The sequence below is a fragment of the Manis pentadactyla genome, chromosome 19, assembly GCF_030020395.1.
Source record: "Manis pentadactyla isolate mManPen7 chromosome 19, mManPen7.hap1, whole genome shotgun sequence".
Taxonomy (NCBI): domain Eukaryota; kingdom Metazoa; phylum Chordata; class Mammalia; order Pholidota; family Manidae; genus Manis; species Manis pentadactyla.
Window position 1 is genome coordinate 17,994,059 of NC_080037.1, and position 19,867 is coordinate 18,013,925.

General features: G+C 34.4%; 1 protein-coding gene across 1 annotated transcript in view; it reads left to right on the forward strand.

Moving 5' to 3' along the window:
- USH2A (usherin) overlaps window positions 1–19,867 on the forward strand; it is a 722,977-nt gene that overhangs the window by 179,606 nt on the left and 523,504 nt on the right. The window contains exons 15-18 of the mRNA XM_036931704.2: window positions 10,264–10,422; window positions 16,233–16,727; window positions 17,740–18,009; window positions 19,576–19,745. Of these exons, the coding sequence (XP_036787599.2) occupies window positions 10,264–10,422; window positions 16,233–16,727; window positions 17,740–18,009; window positions 19,576–19,745 (1,094 nt within the window). The remainder of the gene's footprint in view (window positions 1–10,263; window positions 10,423–16,232; window positions 16,728–17,739; window positions 18,010–19,575; window positions 19,746–19,867) is intronic.

A 19,867-nucleotide genomic window follows, 5' to 3' on the forward strand; every position in this document is an offset into this window, starting at 1 on the left:
GTGTGAGATGGTATCTGATTATAATTTGATGTGAATTTCCCTAATCATTAACAATATTGAGCACCTGTTCACATGCTTATTGGCCATTTGTATGTCTTCCTTAGAAAATATCTATTCAACTCCTTTGCCCTTTTTTGCAATTGTTTTTTTATTGCTGTGTTCACTTTTAGTTCTCTCTATTTTTTTTCTTATTCTGTGACTTACCTTTTTGTTCTGTTGATAGTGTCTTTGGTGCACATAGTTTTAAAATTTTGATGTAGTCCAGTTTGTCTACTCTGTTGCCTGTGCTTCTGATGTCATACACAAGAAATCATTGCAAATTCAATGTCATGAAGTTTCTGATCTGTTTTCTTTGAAGAAATGCATACTTTTAGATTTTATACTTAGTCTTTGATCTATTTGGAGTTAATTTTTATGCATTGTGTTAGAGAAGAGTTCAACTTCATTCTTTGCATGTGGATATCTAGTTTTCCCAGCACTGTTGTTGAAAAAACTGTACATTTTCTATTGAATGGTCTTGGTGCTATTGTCAAAAATCCTTCTGAAAAGTATGTGAAAACTTATTTCTGGGCCCTCAGTTCTATTCCATTTGTCTATGCATCTGTTTTTTGGCCAGTTCCACATTATTTTGATTACTGTAGGTTTATAGTGAGCTCTGAAGTCAGGAAGTAAATATCCTCCAGCTTTGATCTTTTTTAAGACGTTTTTTGGCTATTTGGGGTCCTTTGAGATTACATATGAATTTTAGGATGAATCTTTTTATTTCTGCAAATAATGTCTTTAATATTTTGATAAGGATTGCGTTGAATCTTTAGGTTGCTTTGGGTAGTGTTGACATTTAATAATATTAAATCTTCCAATCTATTGACATTGGGTGTATTTCCATTTATTTATGTCATCTTTAATGTCTTCATCAGTATTTTATAGTTTTATTATGAAAGTCTTTTGCCACCTTGGTTCATTTAATTCCTAGGTGTTTTGTTATTTTTGGTGCTTCCAGAAATGGTGTTGTTTTCACAATTTTCTTTTCAGATTTTTCACTGTTAGTGTATAAAAATGCAACTAATTTTTGTTGGCTTTGAATCTTGTTGTTTCTGAATTCATTTATTAGTTCTAACAATTTGGGTGTGTTTCTGCATGCATGTGTATTATTTAGGGTTTTATCCATATAAAATCATATCATCTGTAAACAGAGATAATTTTTCTTCTCCTTGTTATTTGGATGACTTTTATGTCTCTTGTTGCCTAATTGCTCTGGCTAGAATGTTCAGTACTATATTGAATAGAAGTGGTGCACGCAGAAATCCTTGCTATTTTCCCGATCTTAGAGAAATAGATGTCATTCTTTCACCATTGAGTGTGATGTTTACTGTGGTATTTTCATATGTGGACTTTCTGTGGAAGTAATTTCCTTCTTTTCATAATTCTTGAGTGATTTTTATCCCAAATGATGTTAAATTTTGTCAAATTGTTTTCTGTATCAGTTGGGATGATCATTTTTTGATGTTTTTCTTCATTAAGCATTGATCAGTTTTTTGTGTTGAACCATCCTTGCATTCTGGGAATAAACCCCAGTTAGTCATGGTATATAATCCTTTTAATATAAACTGAATTTGGTTTGCTAGTATTTTGTTGAGAATTTTCCTATCAATGTTTGTAAGGGATATTATTCTATAGTTATCTTTTCTTGTAAAAATCTTTGGTTTTCATAGCAAGGTAATTCTGTCCTCAGAAAGAATTAGGAAGTATCCCTCCTCTTTAAAGTATGAGAAGAACTAGTACTAGTTCTCATATAAATGTTTGGTAGAATACACCAGTTAAACCATGAGGTACAGGATTTTATTTTTCAGAAGAATTTTGATTAATGATTCAATCTCATTAGTTATATAGGCCTATTCAGATTTTTATCTCTATGGTGTAGTCTTAGTATGTTTTCTGTTTACAGAAATTTCTCTGTTTCATCTAAGTTGCCCAGTTTGTTGTATATAGTTGTTCATAGTACTCTTTTATATACCTTTTTTGTTTCTGTAGAGTTGGTAGTAATATCTCCATTTTCATTTCTGATTTTAGTAATTTGAAACTTTCCTAGGCACTTTATATAAATGAAATCATAAAATATTTGGATTTTTGTATCTATCTTCTTTCTCTTAGCCTTATGTTTTTGAGATTCATGTCTCAGTAGTTTATTCCTTTTAATTGCTCAGTAAGACACCATTTTATGGATGTATACAATATTTTTATCCACTGATTGTTATACATAAAGATTATTTCCAGTGCTTAACTATTATGAATAATGCTTTTGTGAACATATAGGTAGATGTCTTCTATGGACATTTTTTGTATGTCTCTTTTTCTATGTCTCATTTTCAATGTCTCTTAGGTATACCTACAAGTAAAAGGTTGGTTTGTATGGGGAGTATGTTTTGAATTTTTTTAGAAGCTGCTAAATTATCTACCATCATGGCAATACCATTTTATATTCCCAACAATGATTTTTGAAAATCCAGTTTATCTATGGGCTCAGCATTTGGCACTGACTATATTTCACGGTAACTATTTAATGAGTCTGTAGTGGTATCTCATTGCAGTTTTAATTTGAATTTTCTATGGCTAATGCTGTTGAGATATTTTCATGTGCTTGTTTATCATTCCTGTGTTTTCTTTAGCAGACTGTCTTTCAAATGTTTTCCCCATGTTTTAATTGAGTTGTTTGTCTTCTTATTGCAATAAAGATTTTTTTTATTTACTTGGAATATAACTTGCCAATATTTCCTCCCATTGTGTGGGTTACTTTTTTCATTTTTTTAGTAGTATGCTTTAAAAATCAAAAGTTCTAATTTTGATGAAGTTTAATTTCTGAAAGTTTTCTTTTATGGATCATATCTTGAGTCTTATCTAAGAAATCATTGCCTCATCCAATGTAAAAAAAAATAATTTTCTTCTATGTCACCATCTGAATGTATATGTTTGAATTAATTTTGTGTATCATGTAAGGCAAACTTCTGAGTTATTTTACTTATATTTTTTGGCATATGGATATTCAAATATTACTGTAACATTTGTTGAAATGACTATCCTTTTCCTAATGAATTGCCCAGGCATCTATGCAAAATGTTGATTTACCACATAATCAACATTATACTCAATGGTGAAATACTAAAAAAAAAAAAAAATACTAAAAAGCTTTTCCCCTCAGATTAAATATGAGACAAGGATGCCAAATTTTGTGACTGCTGGTCAACATTGTACTGAATGTTCTAGCCAGAGCTATTAGACAAGAAAAAGAAATAAAGGAATATAAATCAGAAAGAAGCAAAACTATCTCTCTTTGCAGATAACATGATCCTATATGTAGAAAGTCCCAAAGAATCCACAAGAAAGCTACTAGAGTTCATAAAAAAATTCAGGAAAGTTGCATGTTATAAGATCAACATGCAAAATCAATTGTGTTTCTATACACCAGCAAACAACAATATGCAAAAGAAATTAAGAAATTTAAACTAAGGAGATGAAGTACTTGAACACTGAAAACTATTAAAAAAACACCTGAAGTAAGTTAAATAAGACATACATTAATGGAAAGATATAACATATTTATGGGTTGGAAGTCTCAGTATTGTTACAACGTCAATACAACCTCCTATTCTCTGTGAGATTCAATAGAATCCCTATCAAAACCTTAGAGGCAATTTTTTTTTGCAACAATAGGAAAACTTATTTTGATGGCATTTCAAGGGACCCCCAAATAGCCAAAATAATTTTAGAAAAGGAGATAGTTGAAGGACTTAGAATTCCTGCCTTCAAACATAACTATAAATCTATATTCAAAGTATGTGGTACTGGCATAAAAATAAACATACAGATCAGTGGAATAGGGTAGAGTTCATAAATAAAACCTTACATATATGGTCAATTGGTTTCTACAAGGGTACCAATACCATTTAAAACAGAAAAGACAGAGTTTTGAACAAATGATGCCAGGAAAACTGGATATCTGTATGCAAAAGAATGGGATGGACTTTTACAACATATATAAAAATTAACTTAAAATGGATCAAAGTCTACACTGAAAAGCTAAAGTCATAAAACTATTAGAAAAAAACATAAAGGAAAAGCTTAATGGCACTGGATTTGGCAGAGATTCCTTGGATATCACACCACAGGGAGCAACCCAACAAAAAGATACCTTGGACTTCATCAAAATTAAACATGTTGTACATCAAAGTGTACTATTAAGAGAGTGAAAAGAACAACCCAAAGAATGGGAGAAAATGCAGACCAATCAATATCTAATAAGGGATTAATATCTAAAATATATAAAGAACTCCTATAACTCAACAACAACAAAACACAAACATTTCAATTAAAGAAATAGGAAAGGGCTTGAATAGACATTCCTCCAGAGAAGTTATGTGTGTGACTAATAAGCACATGAAAAGATTCTCAACATCATTAGTTATTAGGGAAATATGAATCAAAACTGCAATGAGATACCACTTCATACCCATTTAGATGGATCTTATCAAAAATTGTAAAATAACAAGGGTTGAAGGATGTGGAGATATTGTTGGTGGTCACTATGAAAAAGCTTGGCAGTTCCTCAAAAAGTTAAACACAGAATAACCTACCATGTGATCTAACAATTACACTCCTTAAGTAAATACCTCAAAGAATTGTAAGCAGTGACTCAGACATTTGTGCACCAGTGTTCATGTAGCATTATTCGTAATAGCCAAAGGATAGTACAAACCCAAGTGTCCATCAAAAAGTGAATGGGTAAGTGTATATATATCACAACTGAATATTATGCCTCCATAGAAATGAATTAGGTTCACATACATGCTACAATATGGAAGACCTTTGAAATCATTATGCTAAGCAAAATAAATCAGGCATAAAGAAAAATATTATTCCATTTATATGTGTACCAAGAATAGGCAATTTTATAGACACAGAAAGTAAAACAGTCATTGTCAAGTGCTGGAGGGAGGGAAGTTGGGATTTATTTTTTAATGAATTAGAGTTTCTATTTTGGATGATCACAAAGTTTTGGAAATGGATAATGGCAATGAGTGTACAACATTGTAAGTGGTCTTAATGCCACTCAAATGTACACTTAGAAATGGTTAAAATGGTAAATTTTCTGTTTTATATTTTTTACTACATAGAATGATCAATTGGTCATCAAAGTGTGGTCTTTCTCTTCTATTCCAGTGATCCTTAGGTTTATTTTTATGCCACAACTGTACTGTCTTGATTACTGTAGCTTTACAGTGTTTAAACCAGGTATTGCACATCACCCAACTTTCATCTCTCTTTCTCCTCAAAATATTTTTGACCATTCTAGATCTTCTGAATTTCCACATGCATCCTTCGTACCGCCTCATCAATTTGTACAGACAAACCTGCTGGAATCTGAATTGAGGTTGTGTTTAATCTAAATATTCATTTAGGTAGAATTGACAGCTTAACATTATTGAGTCTTATAAAACATGAAAATTCTGTGTCTCTCCATTTATTTAGATCTTTAATCTCTCTTGTCAATGTTGTGTATTATGCAGTGAGCTAGAATTATACTTCTTTTATTAAGTGCTTTCTTAAGTCTTTCATTTGCTTTGATGCTGTTGTGAGTTAAACTATTTCTTAAGGTCATTTTCAAATTAATTGCTAGCATATTGAAGTGCAAATAATTTTTTTAAAGATTGTTTTTTACAGCAGGTCTAGGTTTATGGCAAAACTGAGAGGAAGATAGAGAGATATCCTGTATAATATATTCTCTGCCCCCATATATGCATAGCATCTCCCATTATCAAAAGTGGTTCATTTGTTATAATTGATGAATGTACTTTAACAAATAATTATTACCCAATGTCCATAGTTTGCAAAGCCCTAGTTTATCAAAGTACATAATTCATTCTTGGTGTTGTACATTCTTTGAGTTTTGACAAACATATATAATGACATGTACCCACCATTTTAGTATGGTACAGAGTATCTTCCCTGCCCTAAAAATCGTCCTTGCTCTGCACATTTATCCCCTTTCCTTCCCCCTAATCCTTGGCATGCACCACACACACTGTTTTTTTCACTGTCTCCATAGTTTTGCCTTTTCCATAATGTCAAATGGTTGGACTCATACAGTACGTAGCCCTCTTAGCCTGGCTACTTGCACTTAGTAATATGCATTTAAAATTCCTCTATGTCTTTTCATGGCTTGATTGCTCATTTGTTTTTAGAGCTGAATAATATTTCATTGTCTAGATGTACTACAGTACTTGTTCATTTACCTATTGAAGAATATGTTGGTTGCTTCCAAGTTTTGGCAATTATGAATAAATCTATAAATATTTGAGTGCAGGTTTTGTTGGACATAAGCTTTCAGCTCCTTTGGGTAAATACCAAAGAGCGTAATTATTGGATTATTTGGTTTTATATCACTAAACTCTTTTTGTTGCTGTAAACTAGAACACTCCTGTCTCCTGTTTCTTTTAAATATCTCTTACAATTTTCTAGATACTCTTCTTTTATTTCATCTGTGGAAGACACTTTTAAGTTGTTCTCAATAACCATCATGTACTTGCTTCATATTAACAGAAGCTGGGTTCATGGCCACATCTTCCCCTGTGGTTAGGTACTGCTGCATCACTAAACTTCTGGCTGAAACGATGTGGGCGCAAGTGGCATGTGGCAGTCCTGCATTGTACTCTCACAGGCGTAGAACACACACCCCATTTCTCCTTTTCCCTTTCCTGACGAATCGGATGTGAACTTTATGGCCATCTATCTGGGACCATATACACAAGGAAAACCCCCTAGAGATGACAAAGCAAAGAGGTGAAGGGAGTCTAGGTACCTGTCTTCATAGGCATAGTAGCCCCAGCCTTTCATGAGTGAGAGGGAGACGTAGATGCGGCATGCGTGCGCACATGCGTGCGTGCACACACACACACACACACACTCATTTTATACTCAAAATACCCCTGAGAGGTAGGCATTATCATGCTTGCTATAAACGAAGAAAGGTCCAGAGAGTCCACCCAACATTTGCCTGTAGTCACATAATTACCAAAGTATCCAAGCTGAGATTAAAGCTCACGGCCTCTAAATAGATGGATATCATCGCAATGTTATACTTTCCTTTCTTAAATGAGTTTCTTGCATATGCAAAGACCATTCTTGGCAATTTTTATGAATGCATATGTGTCCATTTTCTCAGAGTTCTACTTTCAACACATCAAGGGCACAGTCAAGTTTTCCCATGCACAGGATTTTGTAATATTTATTTTCAGAGTGGTATTGAATCACCTAAACCTTCAGGTCTTTGAAAATTCTCATTGAAATGTCAGACAGTCACTATTCACAGATACTGTGAGTTTGGGCAAGATTGTGGCTAGGTATGGTTATAACAAGTAATCAACTTTAAACATTTGAATGAACCTATATGTGTATTTATTTATGTTCATTTGTTGCCAAGGAAGCTTTCATGTGATGTGAATCATTTTATCATGCAGACATGGGACTGAAACATCTGTCTCTCCTATAGTCATCCCAGAAGTATTTTGCTGTCTTAAAAAATAGTCTGAAGGTCAACCTTGATTGCTTTAACTCTGAAATCTATTGTGTTCCTGATAGCATGCAGAGTTTGGGATGTAGTCACTAATATTTGCTAAACAAGTATTAAATTGCATGGATTGCAAGGCTCTTTGAGAGTGCTCTAAATGAGACAGCTCATGAGTCTTTGTGGTTCAACCAAGAACAACAGGATGCAGAGCCCTAAATTAAAATTCACAGGAAGATCAAATGCATTACCTGTGTTCAACCAATCAAAGGGATCATTTCAAATATGGTACAACCCTGAGTTCAAAAATACAAGGTGCTATTGGGAAATAGTTCTCTTTTCATGTGTCATTTTGAGATTTACTACTCTTGTCCTATATCAAAACAGGCATATAGACAGTTAGAATTTTTATATAACAATGAAAGTTCCAAAGGAGATAAAAATGCTAAAAAACGAAAGTGACAGTGCATCTAATTTGAGTATTTTTCCATAAAATATGACAACATTATCTCCCATAGGATTAGAGGCATTGTCTTTGGAAAGTCTATTCATTATATATAGAATTTCATGTATTTCAAATTCAGTGCTCTCGAAATATTTTCTTAAAATGTTTTTATTGTATTATATTGTGTCATGGATTGTATCACTCATGAATACTGTTACATTAGTAACAGCTCTTAGTTGAAAGTCTTTGCCTGGTGTGAAGGCTTACTTCATTTTACTGCACCGTACTTCCCCACCCTTCTCTGTTCCCTAGGACTCTGCATGGTCTGCATCAAGCAGGCTCTTTTACCTTCTGGCTTGCTGTTGGTTTCAGCTAGTGGCGGGAACCTGTCGGCCATCTGGAGGGCTAGCGGGCAAGGGAAGTCAGAGTGCTTCATCCCTAGCTTCTTGTCTCAGTGAGGGAATGGCCTTGAGCTGACTGTATCCCTCTATGAATGGTCACATCTCCTGTCAAGTGATGCTTTCCATACTGCCCTTCCTGTCCCTGAATGTTCTGTTCCTTCAAGCTATAGAATGTGTGCAGGAAAAAGGTTAACATGGCAGGCCTGGTTGCTTATCTTTAGACAGACCTGGTTACAAAGTTGGCCTTTGGCTGGCATCTGGGAACTTAGATATTGTGATGGCTGCCATCATACCCAGAAGTAGTAAGAGTGGCTCACTGCCTCTTAAATTTTGTCCAACCAAATGGTTTCCTTCTGGAAGTATGGAATCTTGGGAACTGTTCATGCAGGACCAAACTCTTGGCACTGAGTGGCTAATGAACTTCTCTGGTTGGAAATAGTTAGCATGTATTTCCACAACACATTGCTGTGTGACTGGAAGCCTGTAGTTAGTTGTCTCTGGACTTCACCCCAGTGCCTTTTCCCTTTGCTGACTGTACTCTGTATCTTTTGCTGTAATAAATCTTAGCCATGAGTAGGAATATATGATGAAGCCTGTGAGTCTGCCTAGGACTGAACCTGGGAGTGGCCTTGAGGAGCCATGACATAAATAGCAAAAGATCTCTTCTATTATTATATCCCAGGATACTGTTCTGTTTCTTTTGCTTTCTTTATACTCTGCCCACCCTTTGGAAAATAATTTCTTTATTAAGTTCTTTATTAAATTACTTCATTTGAGTATGGTCTTTTTTCTCTCCTGAAACCCTGAATGTCACCTAGTGACTGCAGCTATTTCATATAAAAGTATAGATAATTATTTGACTGATAGTGGTTTCTATTTCATATAAAAATATAGATAATTATTTGACTGATAGTGGTTTCAAAAATAAGGTAACACAGGAAACTGTACCTATGCCATCTTACTTAATGGGAAAGACTGATTTGGTTATGCTCCTCTAGATCGATGGGGAATTATGCACCGTTTAAGACCTGAAAGGGGTAAATAGACTGGTGGTTGATTACCCTTCAAAAATTGTTAGATATTGTTTTTCTCCTTTACCTTTATGTAGGGGAGATAATGAAGGCTTACACTAAAAAATAGGGAGACTAAGAAAAATATATAGTGATAATGTTTTCATGGTATATATTTGTATTACACAAAATATCTCTAAAATAGTGAGACAAATACTTTTATGTGCCTGGTGAAAACCATCATATTGCCTCTAACTCTCATAGCACCTCTAAGAGGTTTTGGTGTGTTCATATAATACATTCAAATAGTTTCTTGCTAATATTTAGACTATTTAACATCCCTAACATCATAGCTGTTTGTATCACCAACTATTATTCTTTTTTGTTGCACTGTGCTCTGTGAAGCAAGATGAGGCCTTGTGCTCAATGGAGTGGAAAACTTCCTTTTAAAAGTTCAAAACTTATGCTACCTAAATTTCAAGTTTTAATGGATCTTACTAATGCCGACTTTTAAATTAATTAAGTAGAAAATAAGTATTGTGCATGTGGATAGTTTTTTTAAGACGAAGAAAGGAGTGCTTAATGTAAATATTTGTGTGTTTTTTCCCCAACTACATTTATATCAGCTGCATTGACCTACAAATTTGTTTTATGCTTATAGATAAAAGGCTCTGTTTTAGAGAACTCATGATGTGTGCCCTTTTTTTATTAATGTCTTGGTAAACCACATGTCTTCTTGATAAAGTAATCCTGAATCAGAAAGACCTCTTTGCTGGACGTCTTACTTCACTTTACTTGTGTTCTTATTGATTGCGTTTGCTAATAAATGCTCTTTCTATTGTAATTTAGCACCATCCCAGCAACCCCCACCCAGAGGACAAGTTCAAAGTTCTTCTGCTATCAATCTCTCCTGGAGTCCACCTGATTCTCCAAATGCCCACTGGCTGACTTACAGTTTGTTCAGGGATGGTTTTGAAATCTACACAACTGAAGATCAATACCCATACAGTGAGTTTCAAGGTTTGGTGATGGAAAGATAAAATATTCTGAGAACTGATACATTAGTTAAGTTCTTTGACATCGAGGATAAATATTGTGGTTTCCTCTGTCTAGCACAGACTGTTTCAGGCAGAGAAAGAATTACAGGTCTCACCAGTGATCAAAGACAGGCAACATAAATGATATATTCTTATTTGATAAGCCCTTAATATTTATCACATTCTCAAAGATTAAAAAAAATAACCCTATCCAGCATTGATATCTGGGGCAGCCAGAACTTACATAATGTGCTGGGATATCTGTGTGGATTTGTTGGTACAACTTTTCATGCAGGATAAATTTTTTAAATGTTTAAAAACTCATACTTACCCTTTTGCATACGATTTGACTCAGCAAATTGACTTTAGTAAATTTATCTTAAATGAGTAGTCATAATGGACACAAAATGACAAAATATGTCCAAGCCTACCCTATTGGTAATAGCAAAATATTGGAAAAATTCAGATATTAAAAATCTTTCAAAAAATTATGTTACATGTCATAATATAATCTTGGTACACTGTTAAGTGAATTGTATGATGTAATTGCCTATAAACTGATATCTTAGTTTACATACTAATGAGTGGAATATGTTCATGACATGTTATTTAAAGTAAAGAAGAGGTATTAAATTTTTTAATTAAAATATACTAAAATACTGGAAAACAAACTGATCTATAGAGTTCTCTGGGTATAAGAATTAGAGAAAGTTTATCAAGTATTCCTATTATTTGGGTTCTATTTTTAAAATTCTCAGGTTAAAAATGGACTTTTGATAAATGCAATTACTAACATGCAAGCATGTAATGCAATTTTATGAATACAGTGGTATTTCCTCAGAGATAGAATACAATGTGGACTTAAACTGAAAGAGAAAGGGTCTGAGCAAACCATGAAGGCTGTCTTTGCATCTGTAACTTCCATGAAGATTTTAATGGAGCCTATATAAATCAAACTATTGAGGTCCATTGCCTTTAAAAAATATTTACCCAGATGTTTAGTTTCTCTAAGGACAAAATGCAAAAATAGAAATTTTTACATTCTTCCTGCTCTGTCTTCTCTGATACTGCTTTCTAGTCATGTTTAGCAATAGGCCAGTTTCAGGAACATTGGAACAGTGATCCCAGCTGAAGCTTCTATTTTGTTCCCTTTGTTTAATACCCAATTTTCCGAATTCTAGGTTAGCATGGTTTTAATTAGTTAGAAAAGTGTATAAAGCTATGTAGAAATACTGAAGTTCCATAATCTTCCTCAAAATGGTTAGGTGGATGCTTGTTTTAACATATTGATTGGTTTGAAAAACTTATGCATAAAATAGTTTTTTTTGTATATATCATATTTATTTATATTTTGCACCTAATTCTGTATGACATACGCTTACGTTATGATGTCCAGAACTTTCTGTAAACTTTGTCTCTTCAGTACTCCAAGTGTTCTTCAGAGTTAATGGGAACTCTGAACTTCATGATGCAGACTGCAAAGGGAAATGAACATCTGTCTACATCTGCCATGTTGGCAAAGTATCCTGAAAACCTGCTACTAGAATGTTTATTTTCTTCCAAATATCAGCATGATCCAGGTGTCCTGAAACTTAAACTTTTGTGATAGGGGAAAAAAGAGTTACAAAGATATTGAAAGTGATTTTGAAAATGACAGTCCTACAGGTTGGATCATTTCTGAAATCGGAATTAGGCTTACCCTGTTCTTCATATAGCTCAATTCAGTACTAGAATTAAGCTTAAATTATACCCTTCAATCCAGAGATGTATTTTCCATAGTAACATATTGGGATCTGTCTTATAGACCATTACATAGAAATACAATTCTCTGGCTCTTTCTCATGATTGTACTGATAAAGAATCCAAATAACAGTTTCTTACATAACAAATATCTACTCGTTCACTAATCAGACATTTATGTAATCCTATTAAAGAAGGTATTATTTCCTAAAACATATTTTTCATTAAAAAATGCCACTTCTGGCGTTTCTTGGCAATCACTATAATTAATGATGTGAAAATTATCTGCATGATGGCATTTGAACAGTAAGAGCAATTGGTTAACACTGTCAGAACTTTGTATCATTCTAATAATACCCTCATATTTATTACTCTGTTTCCAGTGTGTGGATAGCATGTGTAATATGAAAAGGAAACAGTACTTATATTCAGTTGGATGAACACAAATCTTTGGGTTAAATAAAGGCATTTGGAATTATAGGTGGAGAATCACTGAACTTTTCAAAGAAAATTAATAGTGTTGTCTTCCAAGCAAGTTTGATCATTTGGTTGAGACCATTTTAGAATTTCTTGTTAGAATAAAAACTTCCTAGCTTGCCTGATGCACAATGGGATTCTCTAGGACAGCAGTTTACAGCATGAGATCATGACACACTGGTGTGTTATGATCTTTAAAGGTTGCAAGTATTTGTTATTAGTAATAGGACTCTAATAATGGTAGAATAATTTTTAAGTTTTTGAAGAATAAGCTTTTTAAAAATAAGCAAAATTTGCATCTTCACAAGCTTACACATAATCAGCTTTCAATAATAGAAAAGTATAGACGTAGAGTTACCACACTGGGAGTTACACACAATCAGCAGATAATATTGTCGCTCCTGAAACCTGAGTTTGGTTTGCCCAAAGGTGTTTTCTGTGTCATAGTTGTGAAGAGAACAGCTATTGGAGGAAGTGGCATTCATTTGATGGTGTTGCAGTTTTAGGGAGTGGCCAATAAATCCTATTATTTTTTTCCTACCTGAGTTTGGAACTAAAGGAAAGCTAGATATAAGAGGCAGGAAGATGGAAATTAAAAACAAAAATCATATAAAAATAATGATAAAAGGCAGACTGGGCAGTATATCCTCCCTCCTGCAGGAAGACAGATGAGAATAGAGAAAATTCAATGGGTGATCTGAGTTCCTAACCCCCTTCTAGCCCCAAATTCACAATCAGTGAAATCATTTCTCATTTGGGATGCCACGAGTGGGGGAAATAGTCCTTAAGTGTTACTCTAAGAAAATCCTTCCACAGGAAAACTAGAAGATGAATATTTGTGCATGTGACCTTTACATCACCTAGAGACATTAATATAGTTTGCGTTTGGAGTGCTAGACAATGCTGTGTCTTAGTGAACCCTGGGATTTCGTTTCTACCTTTAGTATCATTATCACTTGTCATTTCATACTATGTCCAGTGATCAAGGTAACAAATAGTCAGATGATTCAATTACTCCCGAGAGAAACAAACAGTAAAATGAAAGCAGTGGATGCGAAAGAAAAAAAGAAGAGATACAAGCAACCATTTTTATAAGACTCTACATATTCTTTCCTAGAAAAATAGATTGGACATATATGGAAAATTGTCCATTCATTTATTCAATAAAATCTGCTGCTTACTCTAAACCAGGAGCTGTATCAGCGACTAGGAATACCAAGAATAAAGAGTTCTCATTATTGAGAGGGGAGATAAATAAACCACAATTACAGTAGAATGTATTAAATGTTGCATCAGAGTGAACTCAGAGTATTAAGAAAGTCCTGGGAGTGGGAAGAGGCAGTCATGCCTATGGTGGCAAGAGGGAGTGATTGAGATCCACTGAGAGTTTCACAGTAAGAAGGTGACACACTAACTGAAATGGCCACATACTGTAGTAGTAGAAGAGTGATTCTCATGGAAGCAATTGTATTTGAAAAGCCATCACGGTGCATGAGAAAAGAAGGTACATTCATGAAACTTGAGCAGTTGAGTAGCTTTTGTGGGTAGTGTGCTAGGCAGAATGCCACAGACCAGGTAGTGCTGAAACACGGAAACTGAAAGAAAATGCAAAAGTTTGTGGTAGGAGAACAATTTTTCAAACTCACAGTTAAAGAGGGAGATGCTTCTCTTCACACCTGCTTGAGATACTTTCTCTTTTAACTGGAGTACCATTTGTTGTTTTTGTTATAAGAGCATAAGGAGAATCCCACTTATACCATTTTGATTGCTTTTACTTCTTTCATACTCTATGTTGTTCCTACAATATTCCTACTCAAATATATTTGCCATCCGGATTCTATAATTATTCTAATTGTTTGTCAAGTAAGTCCAGGAAAACTTGGAGTCTTATGATTTTCTCTGACTGCCACCCCATTTAAACACGCTAAGGGCATTTTAAAAAAAATTGAATACCAGCACCCCTCTGCCCTGCACCCATTTCACTATTGCAATGTAAGGAGTTAGAATAGTATGAATCTGTATTTTCCTAAATTATTTAGGTTCTCAGAAAGTAACAGTTTCATGGTTTGCCTTCAAAGAAGAAAAATTCACAGGAGATAAGAATTAGATATCAATGAGAATGCATTTTGTGTTATTTGAGACTAAGCGTACTTGGAAATAAATTAATCAGCATATATGGTTATTGTTATTAGTGTCTTTAAAGAGGAATCTCAAGCTTTTCTTGGATAATTATTTAGACAGTAGTTTTATTTTGGGTGTGTATATCTTTTTATTATAAAAGCATTATATCCAAGTAGGAAAGCTCAAAAGGAAAACATTTTTAAAACATCACAATTCCAACATTCTAGTATAATCACTAATTTCATCTTATAAAATTTCTGGAAAAACTGGAAAATTTCTGCAGTTTATTTTTCATAATAATATTCAAGTATATACACTATTGTGTTCTGTATTTTTTCTCATGTTGCTAAATGGTCTTCATCATCACTATTATTTTCAAATAATTATATGATATTAGAATCCTATTAATGTAACAACTTAATTTTAGAATATGATAACCCATTAAGGAACTCATCTTTAATTTACTTATGGAACTTGTCATTAATTTAAATGTAGCATTTCCTATTCTAAAACCCACATTAGTGCTTTCATATACTTCCCCAGGAAACATACCCCAAGAATTCGGCTGAGGACTGTGGTCTCAAAATACTTTTTTAGTGTGTATTTGTACCAGCTATCGATGTATTGCTTCTCAGTTTCAAACCTACTCTACCTTGTCTACTTTGTGATAACGGAGCTGGAACCAGTAGACGTTTTTCCTTTGCTAGCTGGTGTTTGTATGTGTCACAGTGCTCTGGTCCATTTACCATCCCCTTAGAGAACGGCATGTCGCAGGCACATACGCCTAGTCACATTCACTCCCTATTTTTTTTTAGCAATTTTTTTCTGCTTCCGTCTCTCTTTACAGTCCTTTATGTCTAGAAGTACTGCTTATCATGTGTAAATTGTATGAAGTACTTCCCTTGTGTAAATTCTCCATCGCTGATAAAAATGTCTTCAAAATTTAGCAGCTTAAAGCAACAATCAACATTTGTAATTTCAGTTTCCATGGGTCAGAAATTCAGGAAACGTTCATATACAAGAAGTTGGCCAGGTGACATATGTGGCCCGTGGCATTAGTGTGCCGGCCTTTGCTCTAGCGTATCAGTGCTGGACAAGCAAATAGGTTATACCGAAGACAGTTATTTCTGTCTCGGACAGCTACAAGAACTTCCTCTTCTGTATTTTGTTAAAAAATACTACATTATATAAAGAACAAAACAAAAGCTTAACCAAACTTTTAAATAGTCCTCATTATAAAAGGCACTTTTCTTACATTACATTGCACAATAAACATAACCAGTGTTTGCTTTATTTTAGCTTTAAAAATATGAACCACACTCTTAATCCAAAAGTGTATTCTGTTGTTTATGTAGTTATTTAATAAGAAAACAATCAGAAATGATTCCTTACCAGTTTGTGGAATGTAACTATTTTCTTCTTCTTTTTCTTTTTCTGTTTCAGAAATTCAGTACTTCTCAGACATGGCCCTGTCACCATATACCTCATATTCCTATTACATCGAGAGTACTCATGTGCATGGTTCAACAAGGAGTGCACCTGTCATTTACAGGACTAAACCAGGGGTCCCAGAGGGAAACTTGAACTTAAGTTATATCATTCCTATTAGCCCAGACTTTGTGAGACTTACTTGGACTGCACCTTCAAATCGTTCGGGTCCTATAGAGAAATATATTTTGTCCTGTGCCCCTTTACATGGCATCCAGCCGTGTGCAACCTACGAAGGCCATGAAACCTCAGCTGCCATCTGGAATCTGGTTGCATTCACTGAGTACCGTTTTTCTGTACAGGCATGTACTAGTGGGGGCTGCTTACACAGCTTGCCCCTTACAGTGACCACAGCCCAGGCACCACCACGAAGGCTGGGCCCACCCGAGGTGCGGAAGATCAGTTCCACAGAGCTCCATGTAGAATGGTCTCCACCAGTGGAACCCAATGGTAGGGATTCAAGGCCTAGATTTCCCTTTCTTGGGCAAAACATAAACGAGAATCTAACCATTTGGAGCTGTGCAATAAGAGTCTGGCAATTGTATTCATTTTAATAACTGCAGGATATAATAATTAAGAAACAATTTCTAAAGATAGAAGATACTATTTGTCCTGGTTACTAGAACACATGTATTTCTTTAATCTAATAACAAATTCCATTCATTTAAATTGCCCCTTAAAAGGCTAATATTATCTTTGCTCTTAATGACATCTGTCACAATGCAAATGATGATTTTAACTTGAAACTCATTTATGAAATGCATTATATTTGACTGTGTCACAAGTTAGGGCAATCATAGCAGTGCATTTTCTCTTTTATGCAAGAAAAAGATACAAAATAATTTTAAAAAATACATATATAGGCTAGCTGACTCCATTAAGTTAATTTTTGTGTTTATACAAATGAACCTTTGATTATATAGGCCAGACACACATTCACAGATTTTTAGTAATGAATATCATGTGCATATTATGGCAAAATGTTTTTTCTTAGACTTAAGTTACTTGGTAAAACTAGGTAGAAGAACTTTAATATTCTAATATTTATGCAGACCTTATGTTAAACAGACAGTCAAATTAAAACCCCTAAATTTGAAAATATATAAATTGGAGGTATACAGTGATCAAATTCCCCAAAAGAAATAGCCATTCCTAGTAGAAATTATGACCATTCACCCTGAAAAAGATTGTTTGCCTGTATAGTTATTTTGTGTTAGTATACTTCCCTTTTGTTTTCCCCATAAATATGCATTTTATAAGTCTTTCATATATTCATCTATCAGTTTGTTGTATTTCTTAAGTACCTCTCATCTAGACTGCTAAAGAAGTGAACAGATAAATCAGAAGAATAATGAAAAGCCAGCACTCTTTAACTGACATAACCCTGCCCTACCCCCCACAATAGTCTGTGAGTCATCTTTTGTCTGATGGGCCATCTTTGTACACCTTTTCACTTCTCTAGGAATTATTATAAGATATGAACTATATATGAGGCAACTGAGATATCATGGAGAAACCGTGTCAGGAGAAAGTCAAGTTTTTCAGAGCAGTGGCTGGCTCAGTCCTCACGCATTTGCAGAATCGGCCAATGAAAATGCATTAAAACCTCCTCAAACCACCACAACCATCACTGGCCTGGAGCCTTTTACCAAGTACGAGTTTAGAGTCTTAGCTGTGAACGTGGCTGGCAGTGTGTCTTCTGCCTGGACTTCAGAAAGAACGGGAGAATCAGGTGAAGATCAATGTTTCGACTCTACTTGTAAAATTCCAGGATGAAGATACTGTCTCAAATTAAAGTCAACAGTACTGAAGTACATTTTGAAAAGCAAGAATTTTAAGTTTACATAGGCCAAGGAAAAATGTAACGTATTGGCTGGTTATATAAATAGCTCAAGGTCATAAAGCACTCACAGTAACTTCAGGGGAAAAAGATAAATGCATTAGCTATTACATCAAGGGGGAAAAATGACTTAGCTACAGTTTTAATCTTCTGGGAATGTTTGCCAAAAATAGCAACTGGTTTCTAGTCCTGAAGTGTATTGACCGTAGGTCCTCCCTTTCTTCAAATTCGGCTCAATTTATGTTCAATGAAAGAAACAACTGTTACCAATTCCAGAAATTCTCTTTCCAAAACAAATTGTTTAGGTACTTGATTTTACCTAATGATAGAACCCTAGATATCAAAACCTCTGATTCAAAACTGTGCCCATAAGCATTTGGCAATATGTTAAAGGAAGACGGTAACATTTTAAATTTTCTGAAGGTAGCTTTACTATGGCAAATGAGATATTTTTAATCCTCCTTATCTTACTCTTTACATTAAAAACTTAAATGCCATGAGCTTTTAAAATAAAATACACTTTTTTATGCTTTGAATCTATGCATATGCAAAGAAACCTAAGTGCTGGTTTAAACTGGATCTGTTAGGTTGGTTGCAGGATGAGGGTAGCTTTAGGTTGACGTTCAAGGGAATCATGTCATGAATAAAATGTGCATTGTGCTTGAGCATCTCTTAATGACTACTAGACATCTTGGACAAATAATAGTGCCATGATAGCACAAGTGATGAGCCATGGAATTCTGGAAGGGGACAATCAAGGTCAGAAATGAAAAGTAATGGGTGAAACAGCAATACTGGACTCTCATCATCTTACGGGTCACTGGCTGATGAAAGTGCAATGAGGTCCTTTGATAATATACCTTTGGTTAGCACATTGAAAATCCGTATTAAGATCTCAAGGATAGCAGAGGGAGAATGTATGTATGTATGTACCCTGAACACTTCAATCAAGATTTATTGGAAACTTTAACAATTTCTTGAGGGTTACTTAGATCAACTCTTTCTGAAGAGTAATATTCTCCCAGCTGTATCTGTTTAGCTCAGTTAAAAAAGTTCTCTGCCTAAAGAATCCAGTATATTACTATGCATTGTTCTGAATTTTGTGGGTGGAGACACGCTCAGTTTTTGTGACTTCTCCTTTCAAACTTTCGTAAGACCTATGGTTTTCTACCCAGTATCTGCTAGTTATCTTTATGAATGTAAGCACATTTCTATATGACTTTCATTTTGTAAATGGGAAATATCTTTGCTGTTAACATGAAGGGCGAGAACATCCTTGCAGATAACATAAGAGAGTGAATAGTTTTGGTATACATCAATATATCTTTTGAGTTTAAAAATTAGGATATTTTGTAAGGAACAGCCTCTTTCAGAAGCTAGAATAAATGTGTGAATTCATTTTGAAAACCTGCAGTTACAGCATTGACTTGCTTCTGTTTTTACTGTTGCCATTGACAGCACCCATGTTCATGATCCCTCCTTCAGTCTTTGCTCTCTCACCGTATGCTCTCAATGTTTCCTGGGAGAAGCCAGCAGACAATGTTACACGTGGAAATGTTGTGCGCTATAACATCAACATGATTTCTGAACAATTGCCTCAACAATCTATTCCAGTGGTGTTTTCACAGGTATTATTATTTTCAACTAAGGTACTTTTAGAATTGAATGGTCTTCATGTTGACATTTTCTGAGTTTGCAGAATTCTGTGACAGAATTCTCCCTTACATGGTCCTTAAATGGGACACTTGTT